The sequence below is a fragment of the Clupea harengus genome, unplaced genomic scaffold, assembly GCF_900700415.2.
Source record: "Clupea harengus unplaced genomic scaffold, Ch_v2.0.2, whole genome shotgun sequence".
Taxonomy (NCBI): domain Eukaryota; kingdom Metazoa; phylum Chordata; class Actinopteri; order Clupeiformes; family Clupeidae; genus Clupea; species Clupea harengus.
The window spans coordinates 15,001-36,286 of record NW_024880085.1 but is presented as its reverse complement, the minus strand read 5'-3'; the positions used below and the strand labels follow the sequence as shown (position 1 = coordinate 36,286).

Sequence of the window (21,286 nt, the reverse complement as noted above, 5' to 3'; positions counted from 1 at the left end):
TTGTTTGTTTCCATGTAAACGAATGTAAACGCAATAATGTGGCGATGACTCATCAGTGGATTTTCCTTCTATCTGCTGGGTATCAATAATTATGTACAACTTTTTTTCTTGTTCGTTTTCACACACTGCCTCTTAATGCATCTTCTCAAGAATAAAAAAAAAGGTTTTTAACCTTTGATAGTCAAGGTCTCTGTTAGGCTTTGTTATGTTCGTTGCCATGTTGATAATGATGTCAAATTAATTAAATTACGCTCCTCACTGAAGCCGGGGATATTTCTTTTCCGGAACAGGAGCTCCGACTTCAAGTGGCATTCCAGTGCAATTTTCCCTTGTACGTCGCTTTGGACAAAAGCGTCTGCTAAATGACTAAATGGAAATGTAAGATCCAAGTGGTCTTGAACTAGGCATTATAGATGCTGGGCCCTAGTTTCATGGGGCAATGAATACTGCGAACGGCTTTGTGTATCAGCAACCACGCACTGAGAATAGGCGGGGATACCTATATTGGCTAATTTCATTGACACAATGCAGGGCACAATCAAGCATAAATGGGTTGAGTAATTAGTGGATGTGGCAATGAAGTCATTCTTTATTGGCCAATCACAATGATTCAACCATACCTTTTGATCGTTCACATGGAGCTCAGTAATTGTTCTACAATAGAGCAAACAACAGATGTCTGATCATGAATGGCATAGTTCACATCAGAGGAGATGGAAGCTCATTTAGAAGTTACAGGGAAGTTACAAGTTAAAGGGAGTCCTGTGTCTCATAAGATTACCCCTGTAAAACTTCTGCAAACCACATATGCGTGCACACACACACACACACACACACACACACACACACACACACACACACACACACACACACACACACACACACACACACACACACACACACACACACACACACACACACACACACACACACACACACACACACACACACACACTCCATCGGCTCCAACATCCAGGTCTATCACAGGGCACTGACTCAGCCACCACTGGAGGTGCTCAGTGCAGTGACATCATACGTCACTGTTCACAGACAGGAAGTGGTGGCGTTTACCAACAAGCATGTGACGAAACCCCCTCAGGTTTACTAACGTAGAAAAAAAATTCCAAGAATGTCCTGACTCAGATAATACTCTTCCCAATGGTTATGATATTAACACCCACGGCCAATGACATCCTGATGACACTACATCAATGAGTTACTCCAAGTTACATTTATCCACTGAATACCTGTCTCAACTAAATTCTTCTCATGTATTTATTAGACGAGCATTTTCAGTGCAAACATCTGGTAAGAGCAAGGTGTTGATTTTAAGAGGAACTCAGCAGCGCTGTGAAAGCCACACACACAGGCTCGCGCACACACACGCACACACACACGCACACACACATACACACATGCTCACACACACAGACACACACACACACATACACACACACACACATACACACACGCACCACACACACACACACACACGCAAACACTCACGCACACACATACTCATATGCACACACACACACACACACAAACACACACACACACACACACACACACAGCCTTGTAATTGTTATAAGTGGGAGCCACCTCTCTGGAACATGCACTATGGGATCCACCCTTTCCTGAGGCCCTAGAGCACTGAAAAAAATCAGGCATGGTCAGCTGAATTTTAGAAATACAAATATCACTTCAAATTTGTAATTTAATAAAGTTCACTTTTTAGCATGACTAGGTGGTCACTTATGGGGACTTTTCATGCCATTGGTAGTCGTGGGGCCCATTATTCACACACCTCAGGTATACCTTCCTTCTGAGACAACAATTCACACACCTCAGATAAACATTACTTTTGAGTCCATAATTCACACACCTCAGGTAAACCTCACTTTTGAGTCCATAATTCACACACCTGAGAGAAACCTCACTTTTGAGTCCATCATTTACACACCTCAGGTAAACCTCACTTTTGAGTCCACAAATCACACACCTGAGATAAACCTCAGTTTTGAGTCCATAATTCACACACCTCAGGTAAACCTCACTTTTGAGTCCATAATTCACACACCTGAGATAAACCTCACTTTTGAGTCCATACATCACACACCTCAGGTAAACCTTACTTTCTAAGTTAATTATTCACACACCTGAGGAAAACCTTACTTTCTAAGTACATTATTCACTAGTGTACACAGGCAACACCAGTCAATTTACATTACATCTTCACAAACACAGACCCCAGCAAGTAGGATGGTGGCTAAGTTGGAAGTCCCTCTGAAATAATGTTAAAATCAACACAGTTAAATAATACAACAAAGCAATGACACTGTGATGCACAACAAGTGCCATTTTATTTTATCCTGAAGTGTGTGTGTGTGTGTGTGTGTGTGTGTGTGTGTGTGTGTGTGAGTATGAAGGATGTACAAAAGGATCATCATTAATTAGAACACAAGTATATTCAAAAAAAAACTCAAGGATGAACTCAAGGATGAACAAGGATAAACATAAAGTGCAAGAGATAGTGCAGGCCCAAGAGGTAGTCTGTTGTTTTAAGCATTTTTACAAAAAATAAAATGGCTTTCCTTAATGCCAATTCTTTCTTTTAAAACAGAAGTTATCCATCAACTCAAAAATATCCCTTATACCTTCCAAAAAAACAACAACAATCAACAACACCGTCTCTTATCCCTCTCTCTTCTCTCCTCTCTCTTCTCACCGCTTTCTTCTCACCTCTCTTTTCTCTCCTCTCTCTTACCCCTCTCTCTTCTCCCTCTCTCTTCTCTCCTCTCTCTTATCCCTTATTCCTTTCTCTTCTCTCCTCTCTCTTATCCCTCTCTCTTCTCTCTACTATTTTATCCCTCTCTATTCTCTCCTCTCTCTTATACCTCTATCTTCTCTCTCTTATCCCTCTCTCTTCTTCCTCGCTCTTCTCCCTCTCTTATCTCCTCTCTCTTCTCCCCTCTCTCTTACCCCTCCCTCTTCTCTCCTCTCTCTTCTCCCTCTCTCTTCTCCCCCTCTCTCTTCTCCCCCTCTCCTCTCTCTTCTCCCTCTCCTATCTCCTCTCTCTCCTCTCCTCTCTCTTCTCCCCCTCTCTTCTCCCCCTCTCCTCTCTCTTCTCCCTCTCCTATCTCCTCTCTCTCCTCTCCTCTCTCTTCTATCTCCTCTCTCTCCTCTCTCTTATCCCTCTCTTATCTCCCCCTCTCTCTTCTCTCCTCTCTCTTCTGTTCTGTTCTCTTCTCTCTTCTCCCTCTCTCTTATCATACACCAGAGTTAAACTGAAATATTTTGCACAATTCAAATAAAAAAGCAGCATCCCCTAATCCAAGTCCCCTTTTTAAAAGAAAAACATTTTAGAAATAAAAGAGAATAACTGCAACTTAAAACTTGCAGGCAGAGTTACCTCTTTAAAAAATAATAATAAATAAAATTATAAAGGCTATGCCATACTCTCATGGGGAGGTTTTGCCCAAAAAACAATGTACTTTGAATAGCTTAGTTTATTTATATGATCCCCCTCCATCACAAACATTAACAGAGGTATTTTAACAGAGTATGTCTTCTGTGTGTTTTTTTCTTAAGATTTTCTCTTGAGAGCATCGATTCGATTTTTTACGTAAAACTTGATGGCCTTCCAATCTCTGTCTTTCAGATGAAGAGGCTCTGATTTCAGGCAGCCATCACAATCAGCTTTACCAGGCACATGACATGTCCTAATAAAGTTCATCATATGTTTTTCAACAGCATGAATTTCTTCAGGCTGCCATTTTTTCCTCTGGACAGGTCTGCGTACTACATGAGAAATACATTTAACAAAAGACTCATAAATGAGAAAAAAATACATACCTTGTGAGAATAAGCTTTCAAATGATCTTGGTGTCCTCCAGCTGGATTGTTAAAAATAAATACCTTTACATGATCTGATCACCCTCTCTCCCACGCAGTCTGTCTCTGTGACTTCACCTTCATTTCCTTGAAATTTAAATAGAATCATGAGATTTGACAAACTTTTTCCCTATATGCCACATTTCTCTTAAAAGGGGTAATGATGATACATTCCCTCTTACAGTGGACTAGACAGCTACATGAAAACTCATATGGTACAGTAGATACAATCCGAGACTGTAGCGGCAATATATACCCGATAAATAAAAAAAATTCACACATGGAAAAATAAGCATACTTTTCTTTGCCATGTGGCGTGTGCGAAGCGGGGTCGCTCCATGTGTCATGTGCTCTGGGTGTGCATCATCTCCACCTACATTTGCCATAAAGAGAATTAAATAAACAAATGATTGCAGAAGTAGTACACACAAGACTTAACTATAAACTTAACTAAGATGTAATTAAATAATAGGACACTTCATCTATTCATCAAGATAAACATTGACCTCCTTTGTGCAGCTGATGCTGGACTACTTTCTATACTCATCCTCCTCGACCTTAGTGCAGCCTTTGACACTATTTCACATTAGCTTCTTCTAGAACGTCTAGCCAACATTGAAAGCCATGGCAGTGCACACCTGTGTTTAACAGCCTTCCTGACTGACTGAAATAATGACCATTTAGTCAAAGAGCTCAGCTGTCACCAAGAGGGTTCCCCAGGGCATAGTTTTGGAGCCTCTCCTTTTATGATTTCCCACTCTGCAATATCCTTCGTCATCATGGTGTTCAGTTTCACTGCTATGCTGATGACACTTAGCTTTACATGTCTACAAAGCCCATTGCCTCTCTTCTTTCCAGCACAATAACTGCCTGTCCTCATGACATCAACTTGACCAAAAATGACCTGAAACTAAACAGCAACATATTACAACTACCCTAACAAACAAATTATTATTTGAACTTTTTAGTTACATTCAAATGGTAGCTGTCAGTACACAGGCTTTCCTATCTGTGGTCATATGGATATGCCTTCACACCTTTCACGCCCAGCACCACCTGCCCCAGACTGACCCCAACTATTCCCAGTTTCTGTTAGTCATTGGCTGTGTTCCGTAGAATTCAAATATCTCGTTGCTGAGACATTATGGGCTAAGATCTGCTGAATGGACACTTTGAACATGGAACTAACACATTCTCCACCAATTCAAAAGAGTCCTTGCCCACTCCATCACTAGATCTACTTAACTTGGAGTGAATAAAAAATGAACAAATTCAAACTATATACGATTAGTGTTTTCATCTGGAGTTTTCAGTGAAATAGGATGATCTTTTAATACTATCACTGACCCAATCACCAATCAATAATATAATAACACTAAATAGTTGGACTGCTTATGGACTGACACATCCTACCAGAGCAGAGGGGGAACTGAAAGCAGACAAGTGAATAATAAATACTGAAGGAATACAGAGTATTAGTCTATAAAAGTATAGTAAGTATGGCAAGTATTGTTTCACAATCTTGTATTACTTTTGGTGTGGCAAATCACCCAAGGATAGCAAAGCGATGCACAAGTACTGTTACGTTTAAGCTAGCACAAGGCCATGCCAAGTTTTTAAATCAATAATAATCTTAATACTCTCGACATAAAACTTAGACAAAACAAAGTAGGAGTTTAATACTTTTACCTCCAGACTCATCATCCATGTCACTGTTTCCATCATCCTCAACTGTTTCCATCATCCTCAACTTTCCCCCTATGAAGACATAGGGGGGAAATGATACATGATTATAAACTTCACAATCCAGGTATAACAAACTCTCTTAGAAACAATGTGAAATGATGTTGCAAAATATATATATATATATTAACTTTGTGCAGTATCGTGCTTCATTGTTAAACAGTATGGTATTGTGCAGCCACAGCAACCACCCCATCCTACCAAATAACAATGTAGCACTGGGCAAAGTTTCTGTGCAGCCAAAGCATCCAATGCATCCTATCCTATTCTTTCAACATTATGCTGGACTTTGTAGGGATTGTAATAACCATCTTATTGTGAATTTATTGTGATTTGACTTACAGTAAATGTGACAACATTCCATCTTATAATACTATTCATTACGCCAATGCAAACATAGCCTACTTTATTTGGATTGGTTATCCCCATAATATACAAAAAAGACCAGTCCAGGTGATTACGTTCACCTTTTAAGAAAAGCATGAACATTTTTATATTTTTGTTGCATCATATCTCCTGAACCAAGCATGATAGAACAGTTGCAGTCTATCCCTATGTCTATCCCTATGTTTGTGAATAGTTAGAGTGTGATTGTACCCCTCAGAACCTAACTTCACCCACTGCATAATTTGAAAAGTCTAAAGTGGGGTAGGGCCTAAGAAGGGAGCAGGGATTAGATGAGAGGCCGAAATCTGCTGAAATCAATCTTATTATAGCCATCATAAAATTGACACTATTAAAGAAAAGTTGGACTTTTACCTTCCAAATCATCCAAATCATCCAAATCATCCAAATCATCGTTTCCAACACCTTCAACCCTATCTGTAAAAATATAGGGGAAATTATGTTATGATGTGTTTGTAAACTGCCACTTTATACAAGTAACAAACTTGCTAAGAAATGTTGATTTATTTTCTTTTAACATAATAAATAAAAGTTAGCTATGAAGTATCATGGGTCAAGAATCTAAAAAAAAAGGTTATTTAAAGAATAAATGTTTTAATATTACCATCAGGATCGATGGTAATGTCATCCAAGCTTTTCCCCTTAAACTCGGAAAGACGTCCCGTCTCAAAAGCCATAAGGACCTTGCTAATCTTTGCAAGCTGCAAAGTCCCCTCTGGAAGCCTGTAAAACTGCCTGTGGACACGTATGTCATGTCCTAAAAAATCTGCTAATTGATCCAATTCAGTATTTGAGAGGTTCAACACTTTGGAGAGTGTACCAATTTGCTTGCGCAGTTTGTGGAGCTCAAAGTTTCTGGATGCTTAGCACCACAAGCCTTGGCAAAAAAGTTAATGCAATCAGAGCCACGAAAGCAAGTCATGGCACTTGGACGTGCAAAGAGATACGGATTACATTTCTCCACCCCACATTCAACTCTCTTTGCCACCAAGAGTTCAAGTGACCGTATCATCTCCGGGGTCAGCAAAATGGGGACTTTTCGGCCTCTCTTCCCTCTTATTTCGATTCTCTGAAAGTGTTTACAAAGTTTTTTCTCTAATTCTGAAAGAGCAGCATTAATGTCATCATGTGGGTCTGATGTGTCTCTCTGAGTGAAGTTGGAAAGTAGCATCCTAGAAACTTCTCCCTCTCTGCGGCGATTGAAAAGTATTACCTTTGTAAGTGTGACCATGGCAAGGTTCGACCAGTCAGTTGTAGATGATTTTGATGACAAGGCATTGCTGTGCTCCTTTTCTTTTCCATCCAGATATGAATGAAGAAGTTTCACATCCTCAGTGAAAGGAAGCAGTAGTGGAGAATTCCATTTTCCTTCTTCAAGTGTTCGGTGTGCTGATGCGGAAATCATTTCTCGCCACTTTGTGTTATATATCTGACGGAAATTCCGTGCTGATCTAGCAGTTCCTCATCACCTTTGACCAAGGCTTTACTTTCTATGAGTTCTGAAATCTTTGTCAGACTTTGTCCCAGTTTCAAAGCAAGAGATGAAGTTCTTGAATGAACCATTTGGTCTGTAACCAGCAACATGTTTCACAGCAAGGACAGTCTCCATGAGTTGGCTGGTGTGATCATGTCATGTATGTTCCTGAGAGATGTGACTTCTCTTGCACTAACTACAATCTACCCAGCTCTCTCATCTTCTGTCGAATGTATTCATGCTTCGACACATCACTCCCTAGCCTGTTACAAAGGTGCTGTCCCATCTCCAATATACACTCGTCATCTTTGACCACAAGTGAAACTCTATCTTGACTCATTTGGCTCATCACTTTCCTCAAGGTAGCGCTAGTTGTAACAGATGAAGCTGAGACTGTAGCACACAATGAAAGTATTCTGTTCTTACCTGGTCTGGGTTTGACATCAGTAGGTTTAAAACGGCATTTCTTTGCATGCCTCCATAGCACTTTCCTAGTATAAAAGCCTAGGCAGTAGGGGCAGTGGACGAATTCCTCACCCTGAGCATCTTCCGTCGGCCTTTTACAAGGAACAAGCTTTCCACTGCCTGATTGAAGAACATTCAAATTATGCACGTAATTCCCTTTTTTCCGCAGGTACTCTAGCTGCAAGCGTCTCTCAGTGGAATTTGGAGGGTGACTGAAGGCCCTTGCCACATCAACTTCATTCTTATGCTTCCTTCCTAAATGCTTCGAAATCTTTGTGAAAGACTTTCTGCAGAAAATGCAGTGCTGCTTTTTGTCGTACAACCTTGATCCATTGCATTTCTTGTGGACAACAGACACAAGTACTTTGGCACTCTCCTCTGTTTCAGTATCATTTGCCATGCTCGCTTGTTTGTCTGCATCATGCGTCATATTTTCCTCTTTGTCTGTATTGTGTGTCATACTTTCCTCTTCGTCGGTATTGTATGTTATACTTTCCTCTTCATCTGTTTTGTGCGGCATAGTACTTTGAGATAATCTAAATCTCTTTTTAGGAAAGATCAGTGGTATTTCACAGCTACTTTCTGAACTTTCGTCAAAACCTTTGGGCACCCATTCCTCTTCACTATCAGGGCAGGAGTCATCAGAGTCAAACAGCTTCTCCGTTATAGGTGGGATACCATCCTTCATCTTAAAGTAAAATAGATACAAACAAAATCAAGATAAACAAATTGACACATCATGAGTGTGTACAATTTATCTCTGAAGTCTGACCAGAGGTCTGATATCTGAAGACTGATCAAAGAGGCCTGTAGCATTCCGGAAACATAAAATGTGAATGTAATTTCAGAGGCATTTTACCAGTATGCTTTTTGTTCTCCTCAGTTTTGGCACATATTCATCATCAGTTGACAATTCTGAATTCTAAAAAACAAACAAGAAATAACAGAAGCAATACGAGTTGTAAGTCGAGGTCAACGATTTTACAAAACATATGCAAAAAGACAAAAAGGCCAAACAAATTAAACATATGTACAAATACGGCTATCTAGACAACTAGTGTTTTTGGTGGTGAATAGCTGGGCTATGCAGACACACCAGGGCACAAGTATTAATTAAACAGTATAGGCCACCTGTATCAGCTACTGTGTAGGCTCTGTGTAGATTTAAAGCCGTATCATACATCACGCTTATCAAAGAAGATATTTACATTACAAGACATTACATACATAAGAACGTGTGAGCCTAAGGAGTGGTATAACATCTGTGAAGGACCTGTGCAGCATCTTTAGCATCTGTGCAGTGCATGGCAATAACAGCCCTTTTTTCCCCTTCTCCACTTCACAATTTTGGCAATGTTTTGCAGACATGCCAAACACCGCTATTATCAGGTCTGTTTCGGTCGTGTCCATCTCTTGTGTGTAGTGCTAGGTTTTGGTAACCAAACTCTCTTTTACGCATGCGGGTCGCTTCAGATGATAGGCAAGTATAAACACATGTATCGGATAAGGGTTTCTTTTGAAAGTAAACGCAAACGTACGGTCCAAAAAATCGGACTTACGCAAAAAAATAGGAACTGGGCATTAAGACCTGCAGTGTTAACGCAGCCAAAGATCATTTAAAAAGCTAAACCGCTTGTCTGGATGGAGATAATTTTCATTTTACAATGCTGTTTTACAAAATTACTGTGTTTGTGTGGACAAGACCTTATAAGTGTCATTGAAATATATTCTGTCGTATGTTGCTGTAAAACTGGCGTGACCAAGATAAAAAATATTGGATTGGCTAGGTTATAGGGTTTGAGTAGGTCAATGTGACAGTGAGAAGTTTGGTCGCTGTAGGAAGTTCCGAACCAACTTCTGAATTGTGACAAGTTACAGATTATAGAATAGAGATAGTGCAACTAAAACAACTTGCTCAATCTGCCAGATATCACAAGAAACTTCCATGTTCACATGAAATAAATTATATTACCTTAATGTAGTGCCCACTATTGTAAATCGTGAACATGAAAGAACACACATTACCTTGTTATGGGTTTTGTATGTCAAGACTTGGCTAGAGCAGCTCGCATTTTCCAGGTCACTGGTTTCTTCTTCGGAGCTTGTGTAGTCCACCAATTTAAAACAACAAGTGTCCTCAACCTGGGGAATCAGTTGCCAAATAGATCTAATGAAGTGCATGACAATATCAGATTTCAAATTCAGGCATGACAACTACAGAGAGAAATTATACCATAACAACGCTAAGGTTAAGTGTCTGTGCTATATTTTTCATGAACAAATACACCTAAACTGGATTTGTACTGTCAGCTTTTGTATAAAAACAGTCTCATTCATTTCCAATACAGAATGCTCAAAGTATAATTATTAAATTACCAGCATATCTGCTTTTGGGAATTCAACCAAAGCAGGGTGGGCTGTATTCATGCTAGTGGTTTCATCTCCACTGTTGGAGGTCTGAACAGTAATCACATCACTCTGAACAAGAATAGAAATACATTCAGAGTTGAAGTGAACATGTACTGTATGTACCAACAGTTTAGCCAAAGACCTACTGTTATAGACATGAAAATAGAGACAAATACACCAGTCTATACTGATGGTAAGATGAAAACAACTCACTACATGTAATCCAACTCTGTTACTATCTACAGTCACTGCAAACTGCAAACTGCAACTGCAAACACACACTTGTGTTTAGTCAAAGGTATATGTGGGGACCCATGAAAGAGTTGTCAGAGGTCAAATCTCACACACTAATCTGGACAGATGAGGTCCATATTACAATGTAATTTGCAAATAGTCATGATGAGAAAAAGATGGAGATCTAAAATCAAACTTCTGAACAGTTTGAAGCTCTCCATTTTCTGCTCATTCTAATCCTCTCACTGGGATTACTAGTTTAATAAAAATAATAAAAGCATAACAAGAATAGGGTGAAGTGAACAAATACAACTCAGGTAGATTTGGAGGGGTAACTTTTGTAGACACAATATTCATTTTAAGATAAGGAATGCACAAAATACCAAGATTCAGTTACCTGAAGATCTGCTCTTGGGAATTCAACCACAGCAGGTTGTGCAAAATTAATTGTGCTGATGTCATCGTCGTTGCTGGAGACCTGCAAAATAATCAGATCAATCTGAAAAGAACACAAATATATTCAGTGTTAGAGTGAACATGTATGTAGTGCCAGCCCAAAAAAGATCCACTGTCAAACATGTAAACACACATATACCAGTCTATAATGATTGTTAAATACTAACACTTCTTCATAAGTAACCCAAACAGCTACAACCTTACAAACTGTGGCAATCCTACTTGAGTTTTGTCAATGTTATATATGGGCCCCAATATAAAAGTTGTGATAAATGGGTCTCACACACTCATCAGGTTTGCCTCGTGGACACTATTACAACATTAGTTACAAATTGTCACTTTCAGAAAGAGTACAACTTAATTAAAACTTCCCAACAGTTTGAGATTCATTGTCTTCTAATCATTTAAAAATGTGGCTGGAAATTACTACCATAACAAAGCTAAGGTTAAGTGTCAGACAGCTATCATATTCATGAACAAATACACCTGAAGTGGATTTGTCATGGCAACTTTTGTGAACAGAATAAGTTACCAGTGTAACTGCATTTGGATATTCAACCAAAGCAGGGTGGGCTGTATTCATGCTGGTGGTGTCATCTCCACTGATTGAGGCCTGCACAGCAATCACATCACTCTGAACAAGAACAGACATACATTCAGTGTGGGAGTGAACATGTACATACTTAAAATGTAACCACAGACCTACTGTTACAGACGTAAAAATAGAGACAAATACAATGGTCCATATCAACGGTAAGAGGTGAGCACCTTATAATATGTAATCCAACTCAGTTACTATCTGCAGTCACTACAAACTGTAAAAAACACACTTGAGTTTCGTCAATGTTACATGTGGGGAACCGTGGAAGACTTGTCAAAAGTCGAATATCACACATCTATCTGGCCCACCTCATGGGGTACATATCAAAACATCAGTCGCAAATCCTCACTTTCGGGGAGAGATGAGCAACTTAACTGAAACTTCTCAACAGTTTGAGGATCTCCATTCTCTGCTCATTTAAACTACCTAGCTGGGGTTATTACTTTATTACAAATTATACCATAACAAGGCTAAGGTCAAGTGCCTGAGTGCCATAAAACTCATGAAAAAATACACCTTAACTGGATTCCTAGTGTCAGTATTTGTGGATAAAACAGCCAAATTAAGTTTACAATACAGAATGCACAAAGAATATTTAAAAAGTTACCAGCAGATCTGTTTTTGGGGTTTCAACCAAAGCAGGATGGGCTGTATTCATGCTGGTGGTGTCATCTCCACTGATTGAGGCCTGCACAGCAATCACATCACTCTGAACAAGAACAGACATACATTCAGTGTGGGAGTGAACATGTACATACTTAAAATGTAACCACAGACCTACTGTTACAGACGTAAAAATAGAGACAAATACAATGGTCCATATCAACGGTAAGAGGTGAGCACCTTATAATATGTAATCCAACTCAGTTACTATCTGCAGTCACTACAAACTGTAAAAAACACACTTGAGTTTCGTCAATGTTACATGTGGGGAACCGTGGAAGACTTGTCAAAAGTCGAATATCACACATCTATCTGGCCCACCTCATGGGGTACATATCAAAACATCAGTCGCAAATCCTCACTTTCGGGAGAGATGAGCAACTTAACTGAAACTTCTCAACAGTTTGAGGATCTCCATTCTCTGCTCATTTAAACTACCTAGCTGGGGTTATTACTTTATTACAAATTATACCATAACAAGGCTAAGGTCAAGTGCCTGAGTGCCATAAAACTCATGAAAAAATACACCTTAACTGGATTCCTAGTGTCAGTATTTGTGGATAAAACAGCCAAATTAAGTTTACAATACAGAATGCACAAAGAATATTTAAAAAGTTACCAGCAGATCTGTTTTTGGGGTTTCAACCAAAGCAGGATGGGCTGTATTCATGCTGGTGGTGTCATCTCCACTGATTGAGGCCTGCACAGCAATCACATCACTCTGAACAAGAACAGACATACATTCAGTGTGGGAGTGAACATGTACATACTTAAAATGTAACCACAGACCTACTGTTACAGACGTAAAAATAGAGACAAATACAATGGTCCATATCAACGGTAAGAGGTGAGCACCTTATAATATGTAATCCAACTCAGTTACTATCTGCAGTCACTACAAACTGTAAAAAACACACTTGAGTTTCGTCAATGTTACATGTGGGGAACCGTGGAAGACTTGTCAAAAGTCGAATATCACACATCTATCTGGCCCACCTCATGGGGTACATATCAAAACATCAGTCGCAAATCCTCACTTTCGGGGAGAGATGAGCAACTTAACTGAAACTTCTCAACAGTTTGAGGATCTCCATTCTCTGCTCATTTAAACTACCTAGCTGGGGTTATTACTTTATTACAAATTATACCATAACAAGGCTAAGGTCAAGTGCCTGAGTGCCATAAAACTCATGAAAAAATACACCTTAACTGGATTCCTAGTGTCAGTATTTGTGGATAAAACAGCCAAATTAAGTTTACAATACAGAATGCACAAAGAATATTTAAAAAGTTACCAGCAGATCTGTTTTTGGGGTTTCAACCAAAGCAGGATGGGCTGTATTCATGCTGGTGGTGTCATCTCCACTGATTGAGGCCTGCACAGCAATCACATCACTCTGAACAAGAACAGACATACATTCAGTGTGGGAGTGAACATGTACATACTTAAAATGTAACCACAGACCTACTGTTACAGACGTAAAAATAGAGACAAATACAATGGTCCATATCAACGGTAAGAGGTGAGCACCTTATAATATGTAATCCAACTCAGTTACTATCTGCAGTCACTACAAACTGTAAAAAACACACTTGAGTTTCGTCAATGTTACATGTGGGGAACCGTGGAAGACTTGTCAAAAGTCGAATATCACACATCTATCTGGCCCACCTCATGGGGTACATATCAAAACATCAGTCGCAAATCCTCACTTTCGGGAGAGATGAGCAACTTAACTGAAACTTCTCAACAGTTTGAGGATCTCCATTCTCTGCTCATTTAAACTACCTAGCTGGGTTATTACTTTATTACAAATTATACCATAACAAGGCTAAGGTCAAGTGCCTGAGTGCCATAAAACTCATGAAAAAATACACCTTAACTGGATTCCTAGTGTCAGTATTTGTGGATAAAACAGCCAAATTAAGTTTACAATACAGAATGCACAAAGAATATTTAAAAAGTTACCAGCAGATCTGTTTTTGGGGTTTCAACCAAAGCAGGATGGGCTGTATTCATGCTGGTGGTGTCATCTCCACTGATTGAGGCCTGCACAGCAATCACATCACTCTGAACAAGAACAGACATACATTCAGTGTGGGAGTGAACATGTACATACTTAAAATGTAACCACAGACCTACTGTTACAGACGTAAAAATAGAGACAAATACAATGGTCCATATCAACGGTAAGAGGTGAGCACCTTATAATATGTAATCCAACTCAGTTACTATCTGCAGTCACTACAAACTGTAAAAAACACACTTGAGTTTCGTCAATGTTACATGTGGGGAACCGTGGAAGACTTGTCAAAAGTCGAATATCACACATCTATCTGGCCCACCTCATGGGGTACATATCAAAACATCAGTCGCAAATCCTCACTTTCGGGGAGAGATGAGCAACTTAACTGAAACTTCTCAACAGTTTGAGGATCTCCATTCTCTGCTCATTTAAACTACCTAGCTGGGGTTATTACTTTATTACAAATTATACCATAACAAGGCTAAGGTCAAGTGCCTGAGTGCCATAAAACTCATGAAAAAATACACCTTAACTGGATTCCTAGTGTCAGTATTTGTGGATAAAACAGCCAAATTAAGTTTACAATACAGAATGCACAAAGAATATTTAAAAAGTTACCAGCAGATCTGTTTTTGGGGTTTCAACCAAAGCAGGATGGGCTGTATTCATGCTGGTGGTGTCATCTCCACTGATTGAGGCCTGCACAGCAATCACATCACTCTGAACAAGAACAGACATACATTCAGTGTGGGAGTGAACATGTACATACTTAAAATGTAACCACAGACCTACTGTTACAGACGTAAAAATAGAGACAAATACAATGGTCCATATCAACGGTAAGAGGTGAGCACCTTATAATATGTAATCCAACTCAGTTACTATCTGCAGTCACTACAAACTGTAAAAAACACACTTGAGTTTCGTCAATGTTACATGTGGGGAACCGTGGAAGACTTGTCAAAAGTCGAATATCACACATCTATCTGGCCCACCTCATGGGGTACATATCAAAACATCAGTCGCAAATCCTCACTTTCGGGGAGAGATGAGCAACTTAACTGAAACTTCTCAACAGTTTGAGGATCTCCATTCTCTGCTCATTTAAACTACCTAGCTGGGGTTATTACTTTATTACAAATTATACCATAACAAGGCTAAGGTCAAGTGCCTGAGTGCCATAAAACTCATGAAAAAATACACCTTAACTGGATTCCTAGTGTCAGTATTTGTGGATAAAACAGCCAAATTAAGTTTACAATACAGAATGCACAAAGAATATTTAAAAAGTTACCAGCAGATCTGTTTTTGGGGTTTCAACCAAAGCAGGATGGGCTGTATTCATGCTGGTGGTGTCATCTCCACTGATTGAGGCCTGCACAGCAATCACATCACTCTGAACAAGAACAGACATACATTCAGTGTGGGAGTGAACATGTACATACTTAAAATGTAACCACAGACCTACTGTTACAGACGTAAAAATAGAGACAAATACAATGGTCCATATCAACGGTAAGAGGTGAGCACCTTATAATATGTAATCCAACTCAGTTACTATCTGCAGTCACTACAAAACTGTAAAAAACACACTTGAGGTTTCGTCAATGTTACATGTGGGGAACCGTGGAAGACTTGTCAAAAGTCGAATATCACACATCTATCTGGCCCACCTCATGGCGGTACATATCAAAACATCAGTCGCAAATCCTCACTTTCGGGGAGAGATGAGCAACTTAACTGAAACTTCTCAACAGTTTGAGGATCTCCATTCTCTGCTCATTTAAACTACCTAGCTGGGGTTATTACTTTATTACAAATTATACCATAACAAGGCTAAGGTCAAGTGCCTGAGTGCCATAAAACTCATGAAAAAATACACCTTTAACTGGATTCCTAGTGTCAGTATTTGTGGATAAACAGCCAAATTAAGTTTACAATACAGAATGCACAAAGAATATTTAAAAAGTTACCAGCAGATCTGTTTTTGGGGTTTCAACCAAAGCAGGATGGGCTGTATTCATGCTGGTGGTGTCATCTCCACTGATTGAGGCCTGCACAGCAATCACATCACTCTGAACAAGAACAGACATACATTCAGTGTGGGAGTGAACATGTACATACTTAAAATGTAACCACAGACCTACTGTTACAGACGTAAAAATAGAGACAAATACAATGTCCATATCAACGGTAAGAGGTGAGCACCTTATAATATGTAATCCAACTCAGTTACTATCTGCAGTCACTACAAACTGTAAAAAACACACTTGAGTTTCGTCAATGTTACATGTGGGGAACCGTGGAAGACTTGTCAAAAGTCGAATATCACACATCTATCTGGCCCACCTCATGGGGGTACATATCAAAAACATCAGTCGCAAATCCTCACTTTCGGGGAGAGATGAGCAACTTAACTGAAACTTCTCAACAGTTTGAGGATCTCCATTCTCTGCTCATTTAAACTACCTAGCTGGGGTTATTACTTTATTACAAATTATACCATAACAAGGCTAAGGTCAAGTGCCTGAGTGCCATAAAACTCATGAAAAAATACACCTTAACTGGATTCCTAGTGTCAGTATTTGTGGAATAAAACAGCCAAATTAAGTTTACAATACAGAATGCACAAAGAATATTTAAAAAGTTACCAGCAGATCTGTTTTTGGGGTTTCAACCAAAGCAGGATGGGCTGTATTCATGCTGGTGGTGTCATCTCCACTGATTGAGGCCTGCACAGCAATCACATCACTCTGAACAAGAACAGACATACATTCAGTGTGGGAGTGAACATGTACATACTTAAAATGTAACCACAGACCTACTGTTACAGACGTAAAAATAGAGACAAATACAATGGTCCATATCAACGGTAAGAGGTGAGCACCTTATAATATGTAATCCACTCAGTTACTATCTGCAGTCACTACAAAACTGTAAAAAACACACTTGAGTTTCGTCAATGTTACATGTGGGGAACCGTGGAAGACTTGTCAAAAGTCGAATATCACACATCTATCTGGCCCACCTCATGGGGTACATATCAAAAACATCAGTCGCAAATCCTCACTTTCGGGAGAGATGAGCAACTTAACTGAACTTCTCAACAGTTTGAGGATCTCCATTCTCTGCTCATTTTAAACTACCTAGCTGGGGTTATTACTTTATTACAAATTATACCATAACAAGGCTAAGGTCAAGTGCCTGAGTGCCATAAAACTCATGAAAAAATACACCTTAACTGGATTCCTAGTGTCAGTATTTGTGGATTAAAACAGCCAAATTAAGTTTACAATAACAGAATGCACAAAGAATATTTAAAAAGTTACCAGCAGATCTGTTTTTGGGGGTTTCAACCAAAGCAGGATGGGCTGTATTCATGCTGGTGGTGTCATCTCCACTGATTGAGGCCTGCACAGCAATCACATCACTCTGAACAAGAACAGACATACATTCAGTGTGGAGTGAACATGTACATACTTAAAATGTAACCACAGACCTACTGTTACAGACGTAAAAATAGAGACAAATACAATGGTTCCATATCAACGGTAAGAGGTGAGCACCTTATAATATGTAATCCAACTCATTACTATCTGCAGTCACTACAAACTGTAAAAAACACACTGAGTTCGTCAATGTTACATGTGGGAACCGTGGAAGACTTGTCAAAAGTCGAATATCACACATCTATCTGCCCACCTCATGGGGTACATATCAAAACATCAGTCGCAAATCCTCACTTTCGGGGAGAGATGAGCAAATTAACTGAAACTTCTAAACAGTTGAGGATCTCCATTCTCTGCTCATTTAAACTACCTAGCTGGGGTTATTACTTTATTACAATTATACCATAACAAGGCTAAGGTCAAGTGTCTGAGTGCCATAAAACTCATGAAAAATACACCTTAAGTTAAGTTACTAAGTTCATAGTAAAAAAAAAAATCACAACATGATATGTAATCAAACTCAGTTACTATCTGCAGTCACTACAAACTGTAAAAAACACACTTGAGTTTGGTTAGTGTTATACGTGGGGGGACCTTGGGAGGATTGTCAAAAGTCAAATCTCACACAGCAATTTGGTCCAGCCTTGTGGGGTCCATAATACAACATCAGTTACAAAATCACTTTCAGAAATAGATGAACAAGTTAACTCAAACGTCTCAACAGAGAACAGACTCTCCATCTTCTGCTCATTTCAACCCTCTAAGCTGGGATTACAACTAAATACAAGTTACACCATAAGTAAATCAGAGGTGAAGTGTTCTATAATATTGAGGAATATACCTTAACTGTATTTGTACTGGCAGCCTTTTAAGACAAAAACTCCAAACTGTCATTTTGTCCATCGTAGAAAATACCCCAAATAAACTGAGTGCGTTACCTGTAGATCGGCTTTAGGCAAATCAACCTCAGCAGGATGTGCTTGAGTCATTGCACTGGTGCCATCTGCCTTGCTGGAGACCTGCACAGCAATCACATCACTCTGAACAAGAACAGAAATACATAGTGTTGGAGTGGACATGTATGTCGCCACAGTTAAAATAATGACGTACTGTTGCAGACATGTGAACATGAATACCTCTCTATATGTGACCCAAACTCTGTTCCTATCTAACACCACTACAAAAGGTAACAACCTCACTTGAGTTTGTTCAATGTAATATGTGGGGACCCATGAGAAAGTTGTGAGATGTCAGTCTCACACTAGGCTTGCACTATAAGAGGAAACTCTGCAATGTGCAATGTATATTGTGATGACAATATGACTGGCGATAAATAAATAAATATTAAAGTGTGCATATTGGCTATACAGTTCCTACGTCTTTCTGCCTTAATAGGTATACTGCTAGCAGCTAACTATTAAGCCACTGAACAGAAAAAATTACATTTTAAACTTTACTACCACTGATTCTTATGATCCTTTACCATAGGAAGTAATCTCACCTTTTGTTCTCCATGGCCAGTCCATATCCCCATAGTTTGTATGTTATTTCCTCTCCTGGCTGTATCTGCCGTATGGCAAATAAGCACAGGCGGGGTTTGCCTTTGACGGTGATACGTTTCATCTGGCTATTCGGATTGATGTGGTCATCATTAACTAGTCGGCAGAGAGAGGTCATCCTTTGCAGCATCAATACTAAAGACAAGACATGGAACTGTTAGCCTTATGTCTGTGTGTTTATCCGTCTCTTTTATCCAAAGCCGCTTAGAATATCAGAAAATCATCCATTAGCATTAGACTTAGATAAAATTCATCATCGGGATCTTTTGATGTGTCCTAGAATATAAATCTAAACCAGGGTGGGGCCTAAGTAAGCAATTTACAGCATCAGCTATGCCCTCTACGACATGTCTGTGAAAAGTGACCATTGACTGATCTGTGGATTGACATTACAACACTTAAAACTTCAAAACACCTACCAGTGCTTGTTTCCCATTGACCTTGTATTCAAAAAAGTACACTTGAAGCGCATCATGGTAGATTCTTCTGCGTCTTTGACATTCTTCAAATGAAATGATCTCTCCTCTGTATTCTACTAAAAAGGTCTCCTTTTCAAAGAAACTGTGGCTAAACACTCCTCGACCTAGTTTAGATAAAAATAGGTTAATTTCACTTTTTAAATTCTGGACACACTGCACACACAGGCGTATGTATACTGACTGAGAGCCTGGTCACTTTCAATTGGTATCCACATAAACTTTACTAATTGAAACCCTTTTTTTGCCCTTCAGCAAGTGCAATTCATAGTTCTCCTCACATGAAATGCAAGGCAAAACACAACCCACTGCATATTTTGCCCATATTTAAAAGTTCCATAGCACATAGGTTGTAGTCCTAAGCAAACATTCCTAAACATGGTAGCTTGTATTATAATTGGGACATTGTGGCTAATAAATTATAAAATTAAGGAAGAGAGGTTAGAGGCCAAAAGATAGAAATCTGTATGCTTGTACACTACCAGAGAAGCAGACGACTGATCCAGTTTTAAATTCACAAATATTGGAGAGTTGTGTAAGCCTTTCTGGTGTGGCAACTACAGGTCAAAATGCTCTCACTCAGCTACACATCAGCTTGAGCATGCAGTGTGCTCAAATCTCAACACTATGAAACTCAACCCAGCATTTTACAAACATGTTAAACTCATTTAGCATATACAGATAGTTATCCAACAAATATAGAAAAAAGGTTTCGTAAATATGGAATCTCCTGTGTAACTGGATAAGTCACTTACCTTTCAGAGAGTTTATATATCTGGCGGTGAGTTCTGGCCTGTCAGCTGACAGGGATATATAGTGTATAGCTTCTGAACAGGATCTCTGTGATGCCTTTTGCTGCGACGCATTTTTCTCCTAACTGAACATAAACAAATCAAAATACATTAAATAGAGGAGGTTTAAATTGCTGGGTCAAATTGACCCAAGGATAACATATGTTAGTAAATCTGAAGGTAATAGGAGGGTTAAGCATGAAGGTTTCCACAAAGGATTGTGGGTACTGTAGTTCTTCACTGCGCATTCGGTAAAATTTAAAATGAAACAAGAGCAATCTCAACAATGTATGCTTACATTCTGTTTAACATAATAAAAATGATGATACCGATGCATACACATAGCGTCTAATGCAATATATTCTTAAAATGAAATGGTAGAAATTCAGGTGCCATGTCAATGTTCCGAAAGCCCAGTATTCCGAAAACTCGGTGTTCCGATAATAGTTATGGTAGCCTATACCGCGACAACACAAAACTCATTAGTTGGACAGCCTGCTTTTCCGAAATTGTGAGCACATCAACGTGAACCACTATAAGCCCACATGCACATCCCAATGAATTGATTACACCAATCATAAACATATACATGCATTTATTTCACAACCGTGAACTTTAATTCAGAATATTATTATACAAA

General features: G+C 39.2%; 2 protein-coding genes across 2 annotated transcripts; both read right to left on the bottom strand.

Moving 5' to 3' along the window:
• Positions 1-3,529: 3,529 nt before the first annotated feature.
• On the bottom strand, positions 3,530-6,864 carry LOC122131238. The gene is made up of 6 exons (XM_042706131.1): positions 6,647-6,864; positions 6,397-6,459; positions 5,584-5,652; positions 4,193-4,267; positions 3,919-3,981; positions 3,530-3,801 (listed from the first exon to the last, which is right to left on the bottom strand). The coding sequence occupies exons 1-6, from the start codon at positions 6,717-6,719 to the stop codon at positions 3,587-3,589; spliced, it is 558 nt and encodes a 185-aa protein (XP_042562065.1). The 5' UTR covers positions 6,720-6,864; the 3' UTR covers positions 3,530-3,586.
• A 1,156-nt stretch (positions 6,865-8,020) lies between these two features.
• Positions 8,021-19,354, bottom strand: LOC122131237. The gene is made up of 8 exons (XM_042706130.1): positions 19,322-19,354; positions 18,759-18,860; positions 11,613-11,714; positions 11,022-11,123; positions 10,007-10,123; positions 8,841-8,903; positions 8,592-8,669; positions 8,021-8,101 (listed from the first exon to the last, which is right to left on the bottom strand). Exons 1-8 carry the CDS (start codon positions 19,352-19,354, stop codon positions 8,021-8,023), a joined length of 678 nt encoding a protein of 225 aa, XP_042562064.1.
• Positions 19,355-21,286: the final 1,932 nt, after the last annotated feature.

What these genes read in the sequence shown, in the direction of transcription:
- LOC122131238 (XM_042706131.1), bottom strand. Translation starts at nt 6,719, where the DNA reads ATGGCTTTTGAGACGGGACGTCTTTCCGAGTTTAAGGGGAAAAGCTTG. An exon ending in CATTACCATCGATCCTGATG is followed by an intron (nt 6,460 to 6,646) that starts GTAATATTAAAA and finishes ATATTTTTACAG; the next exon opens with ATAGGGTTGAAGGTGTTGGA. An exon ending in TGATTTGGATGATTTGGAAG is followed by an intron (nt 5,653 to 6,396) that starts GTAAAAGTCCAA and finishes ATGTCTTCATAG; the next exon opens with GGGGAAAGTTGAGGATGATG.
- LOC122131237 (XM_042706130.1), bottom strand. Translation starts at nt 19,354, where the DNA reads ATGGGGATATGGACTGGCCATGGAGAACAAAAG. An exon ending in TCCCAAGAGCAGATCTTCAG is followed by an intron (nt 10,124 to 11,021) that starts GTAACTGAATCT and finishes CTGATTCCCCAG; the next exon opens with GTTGAGGACACTTGTTGTTT. An exon ending in CATACAAAACCCATAACAAG is followed by an intron (nt 8,904 to 10,006) that starts GTAATGTGTGTT and finishes TTTGTTTTTTAG; the next exon opens with AATTCAGAATTGTCAACTGA.